Source organism: Sceloporus occidentalis, unplaced genomic scaffold (assembly GCF_023333645.1).
Source record: "Sceloporus occidentalis isolate IW3139 unplaced genomic scaffold, rSceOcc1.0.p SCAF_1, whole genome shotgun sequence".
In the NCBI taxonomy this organism is placed as follows: domain Eukaryota; kingdom Metazoa; phylum Chordata; class Lepidosauria; order Squamata; family Phrynosomatidae; genus Sceloporus; species Sceloporus occidentalis.
The window spans coordinates 183516780-183535410 of record NW_028316981.1 but is presented as its reverse complement, the minus strand read 5'-3'; the positions used below and the strand labels follow the sequence as shown (position 1 = coordinate 183535410).

The 18631-nt window shown below is 43.1% G+C and overlaps 1 protein-coding gene across 3 annotated transcripts in view; it reads right to left on the bottom strand.

Annotated features, from left to right (window-relative positions):
* Positions 1 to 18631, bottom strand: part of LOC149323000 (sodium- and chloride-dependent creatine transporter 1-like) — a 45040-nt gene that overhangs the window by 8006 nt on the left and 18403 nt on the right. For all 3 annotated transcript variants that reach the window (XM_089486004.1, XM_089486010.1, XM_089486017.1), the window contains exons 5-10: positions 16498 to 16632; positions 15407 to 15510; positions 10963 to 11087; positions 6139 to 6251; positions 5857 to 5994; positions 1058 to 1160 (exon numbers count right to left, since the gene is read on the bottom strand). In XM_089486004.1, coding sequence (XP_089342130.1) covers positions 1058 to 1160; positions 5857 to 5994; positions 6139 to 6251; positions 10963 to 11087; positions 15407 to 15510; positions 16498 to 16632 — 718 coding nt within the window. The remainder of the gene's footprint in view (positions 1 to 1057; positions 1161 to 5856; positions 5995 to 6138; positions 6252 to 10962; positions 11088 to 15406; positions 15511 to 16497; positions 16633 to 18631) is intronic.

The following is an 18631-nucleotide window of genomic DNA, read 5'->3' as shown; positions in this document are numbered from 1 at the left end:
TGAACTTAGAATCAGGAGGTGCTATTGAAATATGAGGCTTTGTATATGCAATGTAATGCCAATTAATGTTCAACACCCTGGAGTATATAATGGAGGAAAGGCTAGCTACTTGGATTTTGAATGTGGAAGGGAATTTTAGGGTGCTTTAGTGCTGACCTATGTGAACAATAGATCTCTGGACTATATGAATTTAGACTGCAAGTAACTCTATATGTTTGTGTAAGAGGCAATGGCATAACTGCACAATGCTGCGTGTTTCATATTTTTCTTCCTTTGCACTCCTGAGGAATAAAAATGTCATTGTCTTGTATACATTTGTATGAAATGACTGATATTCTGGTGGATCTGTGAACAGCAGGGATGAACAAAGTATGACCTTTTATAGTCCTTGAAGGCCCTTACCACACCCCCAAAGGCCCTCAATTTTTTTTTAATTGGTCACAGTTTTTAGGTATTTTCTGGCCCCAAAACTAGACAGAGATCCCCTACAATGGGCAAAAATGCCACACCCTCATATAGAAACCCCTTCAGAACCTTACAGCACCTCCAAATACCATTGGAGTCCTTCTCAAAATGGTGATAGGAAGTGAAGGACATCACTTTTGGTCAGAATTTTGGGAAGGACTCAAGATGGGGATAAAGATATTTGATAGGGCATTTGGCAATAATGTTGGGCTTTGTGGCCTACAAGGGGAGGCAGGAAGAAAATTGACCCCAGGACCCATGTGGGTACCCACCCTGGTGTACAGTATCAATATTTGGGACTATATACCTTGTTTTTACAGAGCCGGTGTAGCATAATGGTTTGAGTGTTGGACTACAACTCTGGAGTCCAGGGTTGGATTCCTAGCTCAGCCATGCAAATCACTGGGTGACCTTGGGCAAGTCATGCTCTTTCATGGCAAGGGTAATCCTCCTCTGAACAAATCTTGCCATGATAAGTTCACCTTAGGGTATCCATAAATTGGAAATGACTTGAAGGCACACAACAACAACAGCAACAACAACAACAAACCTTCTTTTTCAACTTAATTTCAACTATGAAACTCCCACTTACCGTAAACCCAGGCAATCGCCACGCACTCCCAGAAGGCCTGCCACAGAAGGGTTGTGCCACTTGCTGAATAGTAATCGAAGAGCTGGAAGACATACATGCCCCCCTGGGGAGAAGGACCTGAGGGTGAGGCTGGCGTGACACAACAGAAACTTTTCAAAAATGGTTCCCTGTCAATTCCTGTTATCTCGCACCCACTTCTTCCCCCCACCCAACCTCCTGAATTCTTGAAACACATCAGTTGTTCTATGCAGAGGGAGTCTTTTCACAGGGCAGCTGCTAAGGCCAGCACATTTGCCCACAAAAACCAGTGGGAGCGACATTCCTTTTCTGAGGAATGTATGTGTGTACCCACTTCTTCCCCCTATGGAACAGCAAAGGGTGAAGGAAAGACAAGAGGAAGCCTGATGCAAAAGGGGAAAGTTGGTCAATTCAAGTGGCATGCCCTCCCACATACCTCAAATATCAAATAGGGATAAATAAAAGTTTATCAAACTTTAACAGGTAGCTTGAGTAATTTTAATGTTACTCAAAAGCTGCTCCCTCATTGTTGGTCCAATCATAGAAGTTGGCTGGCAGATAAGTTTAAGAGTTGCATTTATTGATGCCTAACATTTATATTCTGCTATCAAGGGATGGTATGGGAAGTTAGTAAGTGAGCAATAGCAGCCATTCAGGGCTTGGCTGGGGTGCTGAGAGAAGTTTGTAAACCAATTCTGTAGGCAGATATACATCAAACTTTTGATACCAGGCTTTTTTTTTTTTTTTTTTTTTGTAATGGCTTGGAAGTAATGGTTTTATATGTTTTCACCATTATAATAAATAGCCCAGATGAGAGTTAGCCACCTCTCATGAAAACATTTTCAGTATAACATGAAAAAAGGAAGCACAGCAGTTTTTCTGCATGTGATGACACATGAGGGTGAGTCCAAAGAGTAAATGAAGCCTGAAATCTCATTGGACTAAAATGAGGCTAATGTACTTTGGACACATTATGGGATGACAAGACTCATTGGTAAAGGCAATAGTGCTCAATAAAGTGGGTGGCAGGAGGAAAAGGGTAAGATCACATTCCAGATGGATGGAGTCAATCAAGAAAGCCATGGCAAGACCTGATCAGGGCTGTTGATGACTGGCACTTATGGAGACCTCTCATTCATAGGATCTCCATAGGCTGAAGTTGCCTTAATGGCAAATAAAAACATGATTTTATGATTTGTGGGAGGGTCTCCTGGGGACACCAGGAAATTGTGGACTTCCCTACAATGGGCAAAGAGAAGGGTCCATTACACACAGGGAAAACTTCAGAAAGGAACTATTTAAGATTACTGTTCTCAAAAGCCCTTAGCCACTGGCCATGCTGGTTGGGGGAATTTTAGGAACTATCACACAAAAATGTAAATTTTCTAGGCTCTGCAGACAGCATGGTGAGGAGGGACTGCTAGGTCTTTGGGCTGCCCCTGTTTCCTAAAGGATTCTGGGAGTTACAGTCCAAAACTGTAATAACCTATAAAGCCCTAAATGGCTTGGGCCCAGGGTACTTGGAGGACCGCCTCTCCCCATATAATCCGTCCTGCACACTCAGGTCATCTGGGAAGAGTTTTTTGAGGATCCCAACAACGAGATATGTGTCAACCTCACAAAGGGCCTTTTCCATCTCGGCCCCTGGGATCTGGAACACCCTTCCTGAGGAGCACCGCACCACTACCTCCCTGGACCTCTTCAAAAAGAGACTTAAGACCTTCCTGTTTCACCAAGCCTTCCCCGATGTCCCTTGATATTGGGACTCCCCCCCTATATGTACAACATTATCAAGCGTATCAGCTGGCCTGGTTTTGATGTATGGTTTTAATGTGTATTTTTGGAATGTTGTTATAAGTTTTATTTATGTATTGCAATTTTTATCCTGTATTTTGTATTTGTCATTGCAATTTTTACTGTACACCGCTATGATCAACACGGAATAGCGGTCTATAAATAAAACCTATTATTATTATTATTATTATTGTTGTTGTTGTTATTATTGTTATTATTAAAACATTACTCTTCCAAGCTCTGGAGAGGAAGGTGCAAAGGTTCTGCCATCACCCATGGTGGATAACCCTGTTATCGTCGCTGTTTCATTTTTCAAGATACTGCTCTTGGCCTGAGATTCTTCCTCCTTGAAGAATAATAGATGAGGTTTCCTGAGATCTGGAAACCTTACTCCTCTGCAGCCTCCCAGCTTTATTCATTTCCTTTGCTTAGCCAGTCAATAGGTTTGTGGATGGAACAGTACTTTGTGGGCAATGGAGATCCTTCAGGGATTTCCCTGCACTTATCAATTGCTACAGAGCAGGCTGCCTCTGGGAATCCCTGTTGTGCCCCTTTTCTACTTCTTTATTGCCTGAATAATAACAAAAAAGAAAGAGTGGCGGGATACAGACGGGCAAAAAGGGGTATATTCATGACGTCATGAAGGTAGAGCCTTCAGACGGCCCTTACCTGAATGCCGCCATGAACACGCCCCCCGCACGCCCCAAGCGGGAAGAAGCGGCATTAAAAAGGTGCTGCTTTTCTCCGCTTCTTTTCTGTTTGATGCACAGCTGCGCAGCTCCGTCTGTAAGCTGCTGCACCGGTACGCCAGAATTGCTACGCCGCTAATTTAAGTTGCCCATTTAAAAGCTCCGTGTCTGCTGCGTCGCATAATGAGTCGGGGTCCTGGAACATGCGCAGTTTGCAGTCAGGCTTTAATTGCAGCGTCAGCTGCCATGCAGGTGTGGAAGCTGCAGCACAGCTGCAGCGCATTTTAAGACTCGTAACCCTAACCCTAACCCTAACCCTAACCCTAGAGCAACATGTACGCATGCGCTGCTTGGAAAATTTGGACTTTAAAGTGAGCCCCTACACACATTCCTGTGCCATTTTCACCTAACAATAAAAAACGCTAAAACTGTAAATATTTACATATATACAAGGGAGGTGATGGGGGATGGCAGGGGGACAGCGGTGGCAGCGGTGACAGCTGTGGCTGTGCATTGCAGATTCAGCAAGAGTGCGGGGACCAAAGGAGAGGAGGCATCTATGATGCTGGTGACACTGGCAAAGTGCAAGCAGACAAGGATGCCAACACCAGCTGATCACCAGCTGGCAGGAGACCACCATTGTTCTGGGGCAGAGCGGGGGGGAAAGTTTTAAAGGGGCTTGGGCACTTTAAATGTGCCCATAGGCTTTCTGCCGCCGCTGCTTAGCGCTGCAGCTGCGCAGCTGCGCATCCGCCAGCCGGCAAAAGAAAAAAAAAGCCCCGTTTTTGGCCGCCCGTGAGGAAGCTGCCTCTCTCTTTGCAGCGTCCTCCGAGGCGGCGGTTTGGAAACTCCGGGTCTGAAACGGCCCCAGGTGAGGCGTCTTCACTGCCCCCCATGTGGAAGCCCCATCTCCTGAGCCACGCCCCCGGGGCGGGCGGTCTGGAGGCTCCGTATTCAGCAGAATACACCTCCAAGACGTCTTCCCCTGCCCGACTGTATCCCGCCAGTGTTTGCCATGCAAGAGGCCTCCCTGCCCTCAGGAAAACAGTTGCTTCATCCAGCTTGACAGCTTCATTTTTCACACCATACTCACCTCTGGTGTTAGAGCCTGGAAAGGATACCTTTCCAGGGGAATACCGTTCCCAAAATGACCAGTCAGCATAGACAATTTTGTAAAATGAGAAGTAGACATGAGTAATTTACAGTTAGCTGCTACACACCTAAGATTAATGGAAGAAGTCTTTGGAAGCAATGGGTGCAGTTTTCTAGATAGGTTGAAGTTTGCATCTCTCTTTAGATAAATGATCACAGCAATTTTAGGCTTGCATACTCAGAGGTTTCGCCGTTTTTGGTGGATCTTATGCCAGGTAAGTGGGTATGGAATTGCAGCCTGCACTTAAAAGATCATGTGATGTTAGATCCAGCCAAAGCTCTCCACACCAAGACCTCTGTAAGGTTGCATCTGCTAAATCCTGAGATGGTTTTGGCAAAACAAACGTCATTAGTTCTGAGCTGTTATCCAACTATGTCCTAAGGTTTTGCAAGTAAATTGTGTCTGATTTACCAGAAAGTGAAAATGGACATGCCTAGACTGAAACTGACCAAGCAGAAGAGAAGGGGGGGAGGGGGGAGACAGCTTGAAAGCATCTGAAGCCTGAAACATAAACCATCTTAATCCACACTTTGTTCTAAGCAGGCATTTAGAAATAGGAACTCCTTGACTTAATGTAAGGTGGAGACATTGGAGCTACTACAAGCTACTAAATGGTTGCCACAGACTGAGTTTTTTGGTGCCACTAATTAAGGGTGACAGATTTTCTAAAACCTATATTGTATTAATTGTGGTCATTAGGCCAACCAAAATGGGATAAAAATTGTATGCAAGCTTTTGAGCTCCACAGAGCTCATCAGCAAACAAAGGTTTCAAAGCTTTTTGAAATTGATCAGAAACACAGTTGATCTGAGGGTTGTAATTTGCTGAGATTTTTTTTAAAAATATGTCATGCTGTTACTGTAAGGCAAACCCCCCCCCCCAAAAAAAACAAAAAACAAAAAAAAACACCTTACTGGGAAAATCTTCTGTGTGCCAAGCCCTTGAAAACAACTTCCCCATTCATAGTTGATTCCTGTGCAGGACAACTTCCCTGTGCTAATTAGCATTTGTCCCTTGGATTCTCTGTTTCATTCACTACCAAAATGTTTTTGGCTTATTTTGTCCGAAGTTCCCAGTTTAGTCCCCCCCGCTTCACCTCACCCATCCATCTAACCATCACGCAGCACCATTTTAGGCTGTCCTACCTCAGTCACCATAGACAACTCAATGAAGAAGCAGACAATGCAGCAGACAGCCACAGTGACCTCTCTCTGGAATCGGAAGGCGTAAGAGGCTGGGAAGAAATCCAGAATGCCGGTGATAAAGCCTTCAACACCCACAAACTGCCGAGTTGGAGAGATTTGGAGACAGAAGAAAGTAGCAAGGAAGAAAATGAGACACTGGACAAATGACCTGTTGTCCTTCCTTGCATCACAAGAGCAACAGGGAACCTTTCCTGTACCTCTCCACCCATCCACAAATCTCACCTGGCTATCTAAGCCCAGGAGCAGCAACATGAAGAAAAAGAGGGCAGCCCAGAGTGGAGCAATTGGCATCAAGGTAACAGCTCGTGGATATGCAATGAATGCCAGTCCAGGCCCTGTGTAGAGAGGGAAGGGAGAGAGAACAGTAGAAACCGAAAACACACTGATCCCAGAATCAGGGATAGACAAAATCATTGTCATCCCACCTCCTCATGCACACACCATACAAATGCAGAAGTTGGTACCTAGCATAGAATTCAGCTCAGCATTCATTTAAGAACAACAACACAGGCTTCTACTCCTCGGGGCTGTGGAAAGAAGTGTGTAATTCCAGTTGTCAAGGATTAGGGGCTCAGTACTGTTTCTGCCCTTGCCTATGAGCAAGTGGAATAAACTAGGTATGTTTGACCTGCAAAACCAAGGGGGAAAGCTGGGTTTATACTGGCATGGAATCTGGATCCTGTTACAGTAGATTTCACACCATATTAGCTATTCTCAACGTTTCAGTATTGTGAAATCCTGAAACTGGTGTTGACTTTCAGATCTGACATCCACAGAATCTCAGCTTTTTCTTTTCCCATTTCAACGCAAAAAGAGGTTTCTCGCTGTCATGGCTTTGATCTGTGCGTCTGCAGGATATGGTCAGGAGGAAGAGCAAAGGAGGAGTGCTGTCACCTTGGCAGGTCCTGAGTGCTCCATGTAATTCTTTGCTTTTCTCATAACCATTAGCAACTCACTTCAGCAAATTAGGCAAATATGATCTGCATGATCTAGATCTCAGAAATGACAGAATCACAGAGTTGGAAGAAACCACAAGGGCTATCCAATCTAACCTCCTATCATGCTGGAATACACAATCAAAGCAACCCTGACAGATGGCTATCCAGCCGCTGTTTAAAAACCTCCAAAGAAGGAGACTCCACCACTCTCCGAGGCAGTTTTTCTTGGCACAGAAGAACATGTTATCCAAACTTTATTTTATTAAGTAAATGTGCTAACAATGGATGACATTTTATCACTAATGAAACAAAATATACAAGGCTTAAGCAACGTTCCTTAAATATCAAAACAAAGCTGAGCATGTAGAACAGCAGAAGTAAGGGGAGGAAACAGGTTCATACATTTGTTTTTTAAAAAGTCACACTCCCACCCCATATGGCCATTTGTGACACAACTTGAAGGGATGTGACATCATTTCTGATTCTAGGAATCAGCTGAAATATGGTTGACTCCTGCAGTTTGGGTGGGCATAAGGGGTGTGCGTGAATCAAATAAACACATTTTTGTGGCAGTTTAAGTGATTTAAAAAGGTTTTGGACTGGGTTTTTGTTGGCTAAAATAGTTCATGGGGGTGTTGCGAACTACAAATAGGTCCGTAGAGGCCACATGTGGCTTGTAGGCCATACTTTCTCCACCCTCAATGTAAACCATGTGGGGAATGTGTGGTCCTTCTGTTGATGTTGGACTATCACTGCAATTCCATTATTCTTCACTGCAAGCTATGCTGGCAAGAACTCACAGGAGCTGCAGTCCAACATTTGGAAGGCCACATGTTTGCTTCCCCCAGCTGTAAAATTATATACATTCAGAACTAGCTTCAGTCTTGAAACAGAACAATTTTTTTTAAAGTCATCTTAATCATGGATGAAATATGAATCCCACTCAGGGCATAAAGATATTTAAAATAGATGACCAATTATGAGTCTTATGCAACAAATACTTGAGATATTCTTTCCATATCTGGTCATTAATTGGACCTTTAAAGAGGTAATAAGGATAATCTTCTATCTCATTTCCTCTCCTGACATGGAGTCTTGGTTGACTTATCTCCTCACCTCATTAAATGCATTTACATCTCCAGCTGTAGAGATGGAAAGGTTCCCTGTAATTGGAGTTCTGTAACTCTTATCAAGTCACATTAAAGTTGAAATGTTTCATTTTTAACACAAGACCAGTTTTAAAACAACAACTGTGAACATGTTTAGACTGTTAGCTAAAAGGGGGGAAAATACATTTGTGCATCCATGGTAAAGAACATGAATTATCTGTTGTTGCTGTTGTGTGCCTTCAAGCTGTTTCTGTCTTATGGCGACCCTAAGTCAATTCTATCATGGGGTTTTCTTGGCAAGATTTGTTCAGAGGAGGCTTGCCATTACCTTCCCCTGAGGTTGGGAGAGTGTGACTTGTCTAAGGTCATCCAGTGGGTTTCCTGGCCAAGCAGTGAGTCGAATCCTGGTCTCCAGAGTTGTAGTCCAACACTCAAACCACTACGCCATGCTATAAACAGGTTCCTTCTTGTTTTGTGGAAACTGTTGTTCAATATGCAAGCCTATCTAACAAATCTCTCCATCATGAGTGGGCAAGTGTGTCTCTCCAGAGGATTTTTTGGTGGGAGGGTGTCTGGGCTTACAATTCCTAGCAAACATAGGGCCCAAACAGACAGGCCAAAATAAAGCTGCTTTAGGTCACTTTGGAGGTATGCTGTTTAAATGATACATGCGTCTTAAGAGGCTGGAAAACGTGTCAAAGCCATGCTCCATGTCTAAAGATTGGAGCACATCTTTGGTGCAGCTTTGAGTCTCTTAAGATGCGTGTGTCATTTAAACAGCATACCTCCAAAGTGACCTGAAGCAGCTTTATTTTGACCTGTCTGTTTGAGCCCTTAGCCAGCATAGCCAATAGTGAGGCCTGATATGAGCTGCAATGTAGAAACATCTGGAGTGCTGTAGTTGTCTACCTCTGCTTTACAGAGCTTTCCTTCCAGATATGTTTAGCTACCACTTCCATCTACCCTGGTTAGATGGTTCAAGTTAACTGCTCTCTAACTGACTGACAAAGGAACAAGTTCCCAGTTACAGAGAGATCTCAAAAACATATAGATGAGCCAACACAAAGAGCAGAATGGGATTCAGAATGCACTGGAAAGATTGCTGGTTCTATAATGTACAGGAAACGGACACTTGCTGCTGCCAATCAGACCCATCTGCATTCCCAATGCTGCAGAAAATATCATTCAAAATGTGTGAATATATTTGGTGGATTTGTTACATGGAACTAGCGGTACTACAGATTTTCCAGCACAGCTTATTTTCAGCAAAGTGGCTGCATTGTGTGCCCTTAAGCCAAACCCTGGATTTACATTAATATTTGCTTTCTTTCGTACTGGGTGGATTTTTATCTTTAAATTGTGCTGAAGCAGAGACAGGCATTCTGAGGCTCCCCTTTAGAACCATGAGGATTAGGAACTTGCACTGTTTTCTCTTTTAAAATGAAAGCTGAGGTTGTCTCACTCCACTCCAGACAGAAGACTATTTTTATGAGACAAGATGGGCCCGATGATAAACTGCATTCTTACAATGAAACCCCGCTGTATTGTATGGAGGACCAGAATACTGGGATAACACAGGTAACCACTGATTGTGTACATCCTTCCCACTTACTCCTACATTGTCCAGAAATCAATCTGCTTGTTTGCAAATGAACCTGCCTGCACAGTTCTACTTCTGGTGCCTATATTGGCTGCTTCATGGGAGAAGTGCCATCTATGCCCCAAGCTGTAGCAACCCAGGTTGTGCTGGCAGTAATTATTACTGTTATTATTAATTTCATTGATATCCCATTCTCTTCCCAAGAATGGGAATCAAAGCAGCTTACAAATTCAAATGATTACAATATAGCTAAAAATATACAACAATACAACAATTGCTATAGAATTAAACTACCATATATACTTGACTATAAGTCGACCTCATATATAAACTGAGGGCAGGTTTGGGGGCCACATTTATGGGTTTCAATGTGACCTGACTAAAATTTCTAGACTTATATACAGTATGAACAACATTAAAACAATCCAAAACACTCTTTTAAAAAGGATAAAAACAGTTCAGTCAGTCAACCTTTATTAGGCACAGAAAAACAACATGCATTTAGAATAATACTTCAGGATCATTATTAAAATTTAAGCCATAATCTTGTTGATAAAAGGAGTTTAAAAAGTAGAGTTTAGAACACTATAGCACCCTCTTACCAGTCCTTTTCATAAAAGCGTTCAGTTCTAAAAGCCTATCTGAATAAAAAAGTCCCTATCTTGTATCCTCACCAGCCCCACCAGTGATGGTGGTAGGACTGAAAGAAGGACCTCTTCAGTGGATCTCAGGGTCTGAGAAGGATCATATAGGGAGATACAGGTCTGTCAGATTCTGCAAATGGCTTCCAATTTGCTGATCCACCCTAAACCCCATCCAGTAAGTCTTGCAGAGCCACCAGAGACTCCACAAACATCCCACACACTCAGGTAAAGTGACTGGAGCGTGTCCAAAGGAGGGCGACTAAAATGGTGAAGGGTCTGGTAACCATGCCCTATGAGGAATGACTTAGGGAGCTGGGGATGTTTAGCCTGGAGAAGAGAAGGTTATGGGGTGATATGATAGCCCTGTTTAAATACTTGAAGGGATGTCATATTGAGGAGGGAGCAAGCTTGTTTTCTGCTGCTCCAGAGAACAGGATCCGGAACAATGGATGCAAGCTGCAGGAAAAGAGATTCCACCTCAACATTAGGAGGAACTTCCTGACAGTAAGGACTGTTTGACAGTGGAACACTCTTCCTTGGAGAGTGGTGGAGTCTCCTTCCTTGGAAGTCTTTAAACAGAGGCTGGATGGCCATCTGTCAAGGATGCTTTGATTGAGAGTTCCTGCATGGCAGAATGGGGTTGGACTGGATGGCCCTTGTTTAAATATTTGAGGGAATGTCATATTGAGGAGGGAGCAAGCTCTTCCAACTCTACGATTCTATGGCTTTCTGACTGGCAGCCGCAGTGCACTCACCTGACTCGGCCACTTTGGAGATGTCAACTCCCTGCTCTGTCGCCATGAAGCCCAAAATGGAGAAGACTACGAAGCCGGAGAAGAAGCTGGTCCCACTATTGATCAGTGCCAGGATGATGGCATCTCTGGGGAGGGAAGGCAAAGAGAGATGGGTATCAAGCAAAGTCAGCACTATGGAGCGTGGAGGAGAAGGAAGTGGGTTTTATTATAGCTGCCCGAAACACTGGACCAGAGTGACTAGCCATCAGTGTAGGCAATATTAAGCTGGCTGGAACACAGCTCAGAAATAACCACTTACAAATAACTAGTTACTTGTAAACTGATAAGTCTCATTACAATTGCAGCTTACTGTGGGAAAATATCCCTTTTGCATTGCTAATTGCATGTTTTAGTTACTTTTTCAGCAACAGGCATTTGTAGCCTCACTAAATGGTAGAAGAGGAATAAAACTTGTTTGAAGGGCTGGTTCAGATTGCTGCCTTGTGCTGCTTCAGAGGTAATAAAAGTGAAAGTGATGATAATGTGTTCTGCACCGTAGCATTCAGATCAGCATTTCTCACCTTCGGCTATACTGCCTAGGGCTGCTGGGACTTGCAGTCCAACACCTGGCATGCTGCATGATTCTATTCTCTGATTCAGATTTTTAAGACAGTAACTAAATAGTAGCTATTCTATTTAATTTGAGGCATGGTAAAGACCTAGTGTTCAAAAACCACAGTTAAAATGCACCTAACTACTTTAGAAGGACCTTGGTGCTATGATGGTAACTAGTTATTTTTTAAGCTTCTTATTTGGTCAACAATGGAGAGGAAATGCAGATTACACAAGTAATGCATTGCTCACCCAATGGACTGACACCAGCCCATGTATTTGGCATCTTGCCAGCTGAGGGCATCCATTTTACACTGGCAGGTATGACGACAATGCTAGAACCTGATGACAGTGTATTATGCAGTCTGCAGTTCAACATTGTACAAAAGCAGGTGACCCTGGGCATAATCAGGATTAAGCATGCCTAATACTGCATGGGATCAGGCTGCTAATGAAGAGACAAGAAGTGGAGGCATTTTGCTCTGGGCACACATGCATTGGCATGGCTTGGTGGCAAGCGGAAGAACCATCAACAGAAAGAGGAAGCAGGGAGATGAAGGCAAGAGGATTGGGACTTTTGCCATGTGTATTTTGCATTGTGCTTGTAAGTCTTAGTGTGGGCCGAAAGAAAAGTTTTGCTATTGAGCTCAGCACAAGAAAGCCTGAGATCTGGAAAGGTGTGTAGAACATTTCATACTGCATGCATGCAAGCATGTGCAAGCAGAAGTCTCATTAGGACAGATGTGGGTAACTTGTGGGGCTTTAAATGTTTTCCAGCTGCAACCCTATATGCTGTGCTGGCTAGGGCTGCTGGGATCTGCAGTCCAACACCATCTAGAAGGATGAATATGTTGTGCACTGAGCTACAAGTGGAAGTGCAGGAAAGCTCAGGCAGAGGGACCCGCAAGTGTTCAGTGTGTCCATGTTATAGAGTTTGGAGCTGTATTGCCTAGCCCAGCCTGGCCGGAGGAAGTCCAGAGGCAGAATGGACCTTGAAAATGGAACAAGTTGCTTGCCCATAATTCCTTTTACAAGAGAACTGAGAAAATAGTTAATGGATTTGTAGCATCTCCTCTTTATTGAATCCATAAAACACGTGATGAAGCTTGGGAGTGTAATCATTCAGTCCTGGTATGGTCAAAAGATTTTTTATTCAAGCATCTTTCCTTCTGTTTCCTTTTCACTATCAGTTTGGTCCTACATATGCTCACTCAGCATTTAAACATGCACAGGGATACTGCCTATATCTTCCATCGGTTGGAATATTTCATAGTAGTGAATAATAATTGGTCAGTATCCTACATCTGAGTAAACTGTTTTTGGTTCAATGGAGATATTGGTTCAGCTGGTGGGTAGTCTTAATCTACCTCAGTAAAACCAAGTAAATCAAGAGAGTAGATCCTTTATCCTTGTTGAATATATTAAATTCCAGAAGCCTCAGCCAAAAGGCCAAAGGTATGAAGTGCTGGGGATAGTAACTCAACATATCTGGGTGAGCAGACAAAGCTTTCCTACCATTTAACACCAAGGATGTCTCTCTGTCTCAAATTTCTTTGGGATTGAAAAAAATTCTACTGGCCCCAAACTGATTTACTGCCAGGATCACTCCAGAGCATGAGAGGGAAACACACAGCTATGGGGAGTTCGGCAACCCATTTCTCTCTTTTGTAGCCCTCACTGCCCTTATCCTCACCATCTATGCCACAGACTTCTCTCTTTCCTTCTGTTAGTGTTGCTTCAGGATGGAAAATGGCTCAGCTGCCTGCAAAATTGCAGGATTCAGTAGTGTAGCTCTGTCCACTCCTGCATCATAGAGAGCTGCCACAGTTTCTGCTGGATTTTGGTAGCAACTGTGATATTGGTAAATTCAGCAGCTGTCACCAAAGTTCAGCCATGACACGAAGTTTAATAGTCATGTAGTCGGTGGCAAAGGGTCCACTCTGGAAGCCTTGTGCCCAGTAGGTTTCCATCTTTGCTCTTAAAGCACCCCACTGTGGTAAACCCTGTGAGACATTTCTATGCTTGTCACTGCACACAACAATCATTCCATAATTCTATTGACAAACAAACAAATAAAATTATTTTGTTTTAAAAAAACTTATTCTTTTTATTATAGGATCCAACTGGTCTAAGCATGATCTTACTGTTACAGATACTATGGGATTGTGCTGGAACTGAAATGTACAGGTGTGCTACTAGTAAAAAAAGTAAAAGTTGACTACTAAATTCAGCACAGATTGTGGACCTTTGCAGTAGTTGAAATATAAACTCTAGGCTCATCCAGATGGACTGAAAAGTCTCAGACTTTGTTGCTTTTATTTTTGATCTTTTACTGGGTTAAAATAAACTGACATGGGGAGCTGGTATAAAAAGTCTCTGATGATACTGGGAGCTGACAGAAAATATTCACGGATAAAGAAAAAACGTATGAAACTCCAAAATAAAATCAGAAAGAACACAAATGAAACACTGCAATTTCTGGTCTTTGTAATCAGTCTAGGATGCATTTTCAGCTACTGCAAACTGAGTTCAAAGTGCAAAATTAGTTTGTACTCAATTTATTCAGTTGGGGGGAGAAGACATCAGGCGGAAATTGCCTTTTCTCTCCAATTTCCATGTACTAGTTGTTCTTGAACACATTGGGACTTCTTCAGTTCTTAAAATTGACTATAAAAATGACTAAAAACTACTAAAAATGAATAAATACTGAAATTTTACAACTGAATATGTGGCCCTCCTTCAGATCACCGGTGGATAGGTTCCAGTGAAATCCACTTTTTTGTAACAGAATCTCCAAAACTACCAACATAGTGCAAAAACATTTATATTAAGAATTTTAAAACGCTGAGCCCAGCACTTTGAGTAACAGAACTGAATGGAACTCGCAGTTTTTCACTTCAAAATTCTGGTTACTCTAAGTTTTATTTATGCCAGAATTATAATTTCAAGGAAAAGACAATAACATCCAAAATTCACAAAACAGTGATAGCTTTTTGGGCCAAACGAAAAGCAAAAAATACATGTTGCAACCTTTCAAAACTTCACTAGCTTCTTCAACAGGCAAAAATGTTAAAAACTGCTGTTTTGTGGATTTTGCTCTTTTGTGGAATTGCTGTTATCATAATTTGTTACACAGCCAACACAACTACCACTGGGTATGTTTTCTGGATCCAAGAAAAATAATTATTTAGTTGCCACTACTGTTAAAAACAGCGGGAGTCAGAAGTCCTTGGTCTACTTTTACTAATCCTCCAGATAACCGCCAGTAGATGCAGATCTACTTTCTGCTTACTCCCTGCTTTGATACTCTTTGGTCATCTTCTCTTTTAACTCATAGCTAAGGTTTCAACAGGGTGTGAGAAAACAGGCAGCAAGAAGGAGGGGAATGTGAAAGTGATTGTTTTCCTCTCCCTGCCCTACTCTGCCCTGCCCTTCTTTATGGGTTCCTGAAGAAAGCCGTCCTGCACACTGGACAAGTCGGTCAACTTGGATTGCCAACTGGACAGAAAACAACCAAGTAATAAACAAGAGCTGGTTCTTCTGCTTTTAACAGCGCTTTGATGTGCAGAAAACAGCAGGTGACACCTTGTGCATGGCACGGAGAAACTCCACTCTTGCTAATGTCTGAAGGACCCATCACAGTTCAACAGGCCCAGCTCTTCCTAGCTTGGAGTCAACGAGTGATGATGCTTTGCCTGTTGAATTTCTAAGTGCCATGCTGCTTTCAAATGGACAGGAGCCCTGCAGGACCAAAAAGTGGGGGGAATGATGGCAATCCTTCAGGGCATGGCATCAGTCCTCCTATGCCCTGTTGGTTTGCCCTCTGATGGCTGCATAGGAAATGGGCTCTCACTTATAGCAATTGTTGTTGAACCGGTTATAGCTGCCCAGGGCAGTGAGTGCCCCCAGTCCTATGGCATACGAGAAAAAGATTTGGGTCCCGGCATCGATCCACACCTGAGAGGGGAAAAAGAAAGAGAAAGAGAGAAAGAGAGAGAGATTGAGGTATGGATCGAGGAGAAAACCCAGAGTCCTGGCTCCAAGCCCCTCCTGAACAGAGTTGCCAACTTTTCAACCTGGATTACTCAGCACTGCATCAATTAAGGTTGGGGGAGATATATGTCCCCACTGTGAAAAGCTTCAGGTGCTGCTTACAGCATGTTGTTATTTCAGGACATGCACCTTTCAGGACATGCAATTATCACAGGGTGAAACACAAACAATAAACAACAGCTTGAATGTTTTATCTTTTTTTTGGACCCATAAGCAGCGCTGCCAATTTCCAGGGAATTCCCTGGAATCCGGGGAATTTAATAAATTTCTTTCCAGGGATTTTGACTGAATATTCCGATAAATATTGGGGAATTCTGGGGATTTTGGATTTTGGTAAAACATTCTGGGGAATATTCAAGGCTTGTTGGCAACACTGTCCATAAGCCCCTAACCAGCACAGCACCTGGTCAAAGCAGTTGTGGACCCCCTTTCTAAGTAATGCTGCTAAGCTCTGAAAAGAACCTCTATTATTACTAGGACAAACATAAAACCCAGCATTCTTAAAAGAGATCCACAAAGCCCTGTCATATTAGATTTTCAGACACTAAAAATCTTCAGGACAGCCATGAATAAAGAAAGGGTTTTCTGATAAAGTGAGTGGTGCCTTTGGAACAAGCTAGTTAACAATTTTCCCCTAATAACACTGAACTATGCACTCCTCACATTGTAGGATTCATATCATCAGCATCTTTGTTTCTGAATCTAGGTCTGTTTCTTTTGGGACTTTTTTGAGAGGTGAGGCTAAAAATATATTTATGGCACTGCATTGTTGGTGTGCTCTATTGATTTCTACATACCAAAGTGCTGTTACAGCTTCAGAAGACAGTTACTAAGTTGGCAACCCTACTTCAGCTCCACCCGGCCCCGCTCTCTGCCAGGCCTGCCACTTACCTGAGGGGTGGCCAGTTTGGACCAGTCTGGTTTGAGATAGTAGATGATCCCATCCAGAGCTCCAGGCAGCATCACCCCTCGAATAAGCAGTATGATGAGCACCACGTAAGGGAATGTAGCAGTGAAGTAGACAATCTGTGTTGAAAGAGGGAAAAGGGAAAAGGGTGATAAAGAGTTCCTTTGGAGATGCAATTTGTCATCACTATTTGTCCTAATGTTTAGCCATTTAATTCATAATCATTACTCATTTATTTGTATTTTTGAAGTAGGATTTTTTGCTCATTGTACTCTTTATTGTTTTTGCCTTTTGAGCTGGCAGTGGGCACCTTAAGATGGATAAATACATTGACATAACAGTTGAAATGTCCCTATCTCTAAAACAGCCTTCAAAGTAACTCCAGAAAATGGAACATGGGCCTCACCACACCACCAAGGCTGCGATTTTGTTCTCACTTGTTACACTTCTTTTTGAAAGGTGCCTTTGTTGTGGCCTTGTTCCCACCACAAAAACTAACTTATTGCAAGCAACTCTGTTACTGATGGCGTCTACTTCCTCAGATTGTGTGGGAAAGACCTGGTTAATATTCTCTCTGCTCAGTTTTGGAAAAGCAGAAGCAGTGCCAAGGGGGAGGGCAGTGGAGTGGAAATTTATTCTCAAGAAGAGTAATCAAAAGCTAGGCAATGTTTAGGAAAGTGTATACAATCCATCACTTCCAGGAATGGGAAAGAAAAGGTGCACAAATTATTATTGGTTGAGAGGGGGGCAGGCATTATTTATTTTTCTAAATATTAACCATCTATCTTCCTAGGCACACCACCTTCACAAAGCAGCATACATAAAATTTTAAAACACCTTAAACACAGCCATTACAAATTGAACCATCAATCTAGAACACCGATTTAAAGCCAGCCATTGCTCATATGCATATGCAGAAAAGAATAAATGCATCTTCCAACTTTTCTTTTAAAAACAATAGCCAAGTGAAATAACATAATCATAGAATTAGAAGGGCGATCCAGTTCAACCTCCTCCCCCGCCATGCAGGAACTCACAACCAAAGCATTCCCAAGAGATGGCCATCCAGCCTCTGTTTAAAGAACCCCAAAGAAGGATACTCCGCCACACTCAGAGGGACCGTGTTCCACTGTTGAACAGCTCTGAATGTCAGGAAGGTCTTCCTAATGTTTAGGTGGAATCTCTTCTCTATATCTCATCGGGCTTGTAGGCCGTTCTGAGAACGACCCGGCAGGAAACGGAACGAGTGGGGGATGGATTTTACCGCACACTCCAGTCCCTTACTTGTTCTGTTCCCCCTCTCTTCTGTTCCCATTCCATTCCAGAGGGAATGCTTTTTGAGAACAGTTCTCAAAAATTGCCCCCTCTGGAACGGATTGAGAACGGAAGAGAGGGGGAACGGAACGAGTAAGGGACTGGAGTGTGTGGTAAAATCTGTCCCCCACTCATTCCGCACTCATTCCTGCTCCTTCCGTTCCATTCTCAGAACGGACCACGCAGGAACAGTGCAATAAACTTCATAGTTTGCATCCATTGCTCCGTGTCCTGTTCTCTGGAGCCGCAGAAAACAAACTTGCTCCATCCTCAATATGACACCTCTTCAACTATTTAAACAGGGATATCATATCAATGCCCTTCTTTGGAGAGGACTTCTACATTTCCACATCTTGAGCAACAATGTGATATGCAGACATGCAAAAAATATGAAATCCCCACCCCACCCCACCATCTGTGCCGGGGAAAATCTCACCAGCAGAATTTCCACCTGTCAGGAAAGTCACTGATGTGAAAAGTTCAGAAGAAAGGCCAATAAAAAAATTAAGTGGAGGGGGGAGTGGTGACCTTCATTAGGGGTCAGGGAACTAGGTTGCAACTTTTAGGAAAGCAAGGGACAAACAGTGCAGTCATTGACTACAAAGCAGGAAATTGTTGCATACTTTAGTGTGGAATTTCTCAGTTCTGCAAGGAGAGAGCAACTGATGCTATGTTGGGTGACTTCTGGATGTTTGTGCATTGGGATCCCTGGAAGTTCCCACTAAGTCCTCTCCAAGAGCAGCCAGCAGTGCAGTGGCTCTGCTCAGGGTTTTATTCCACACTTTAACGGAGCAATTGAAAGTT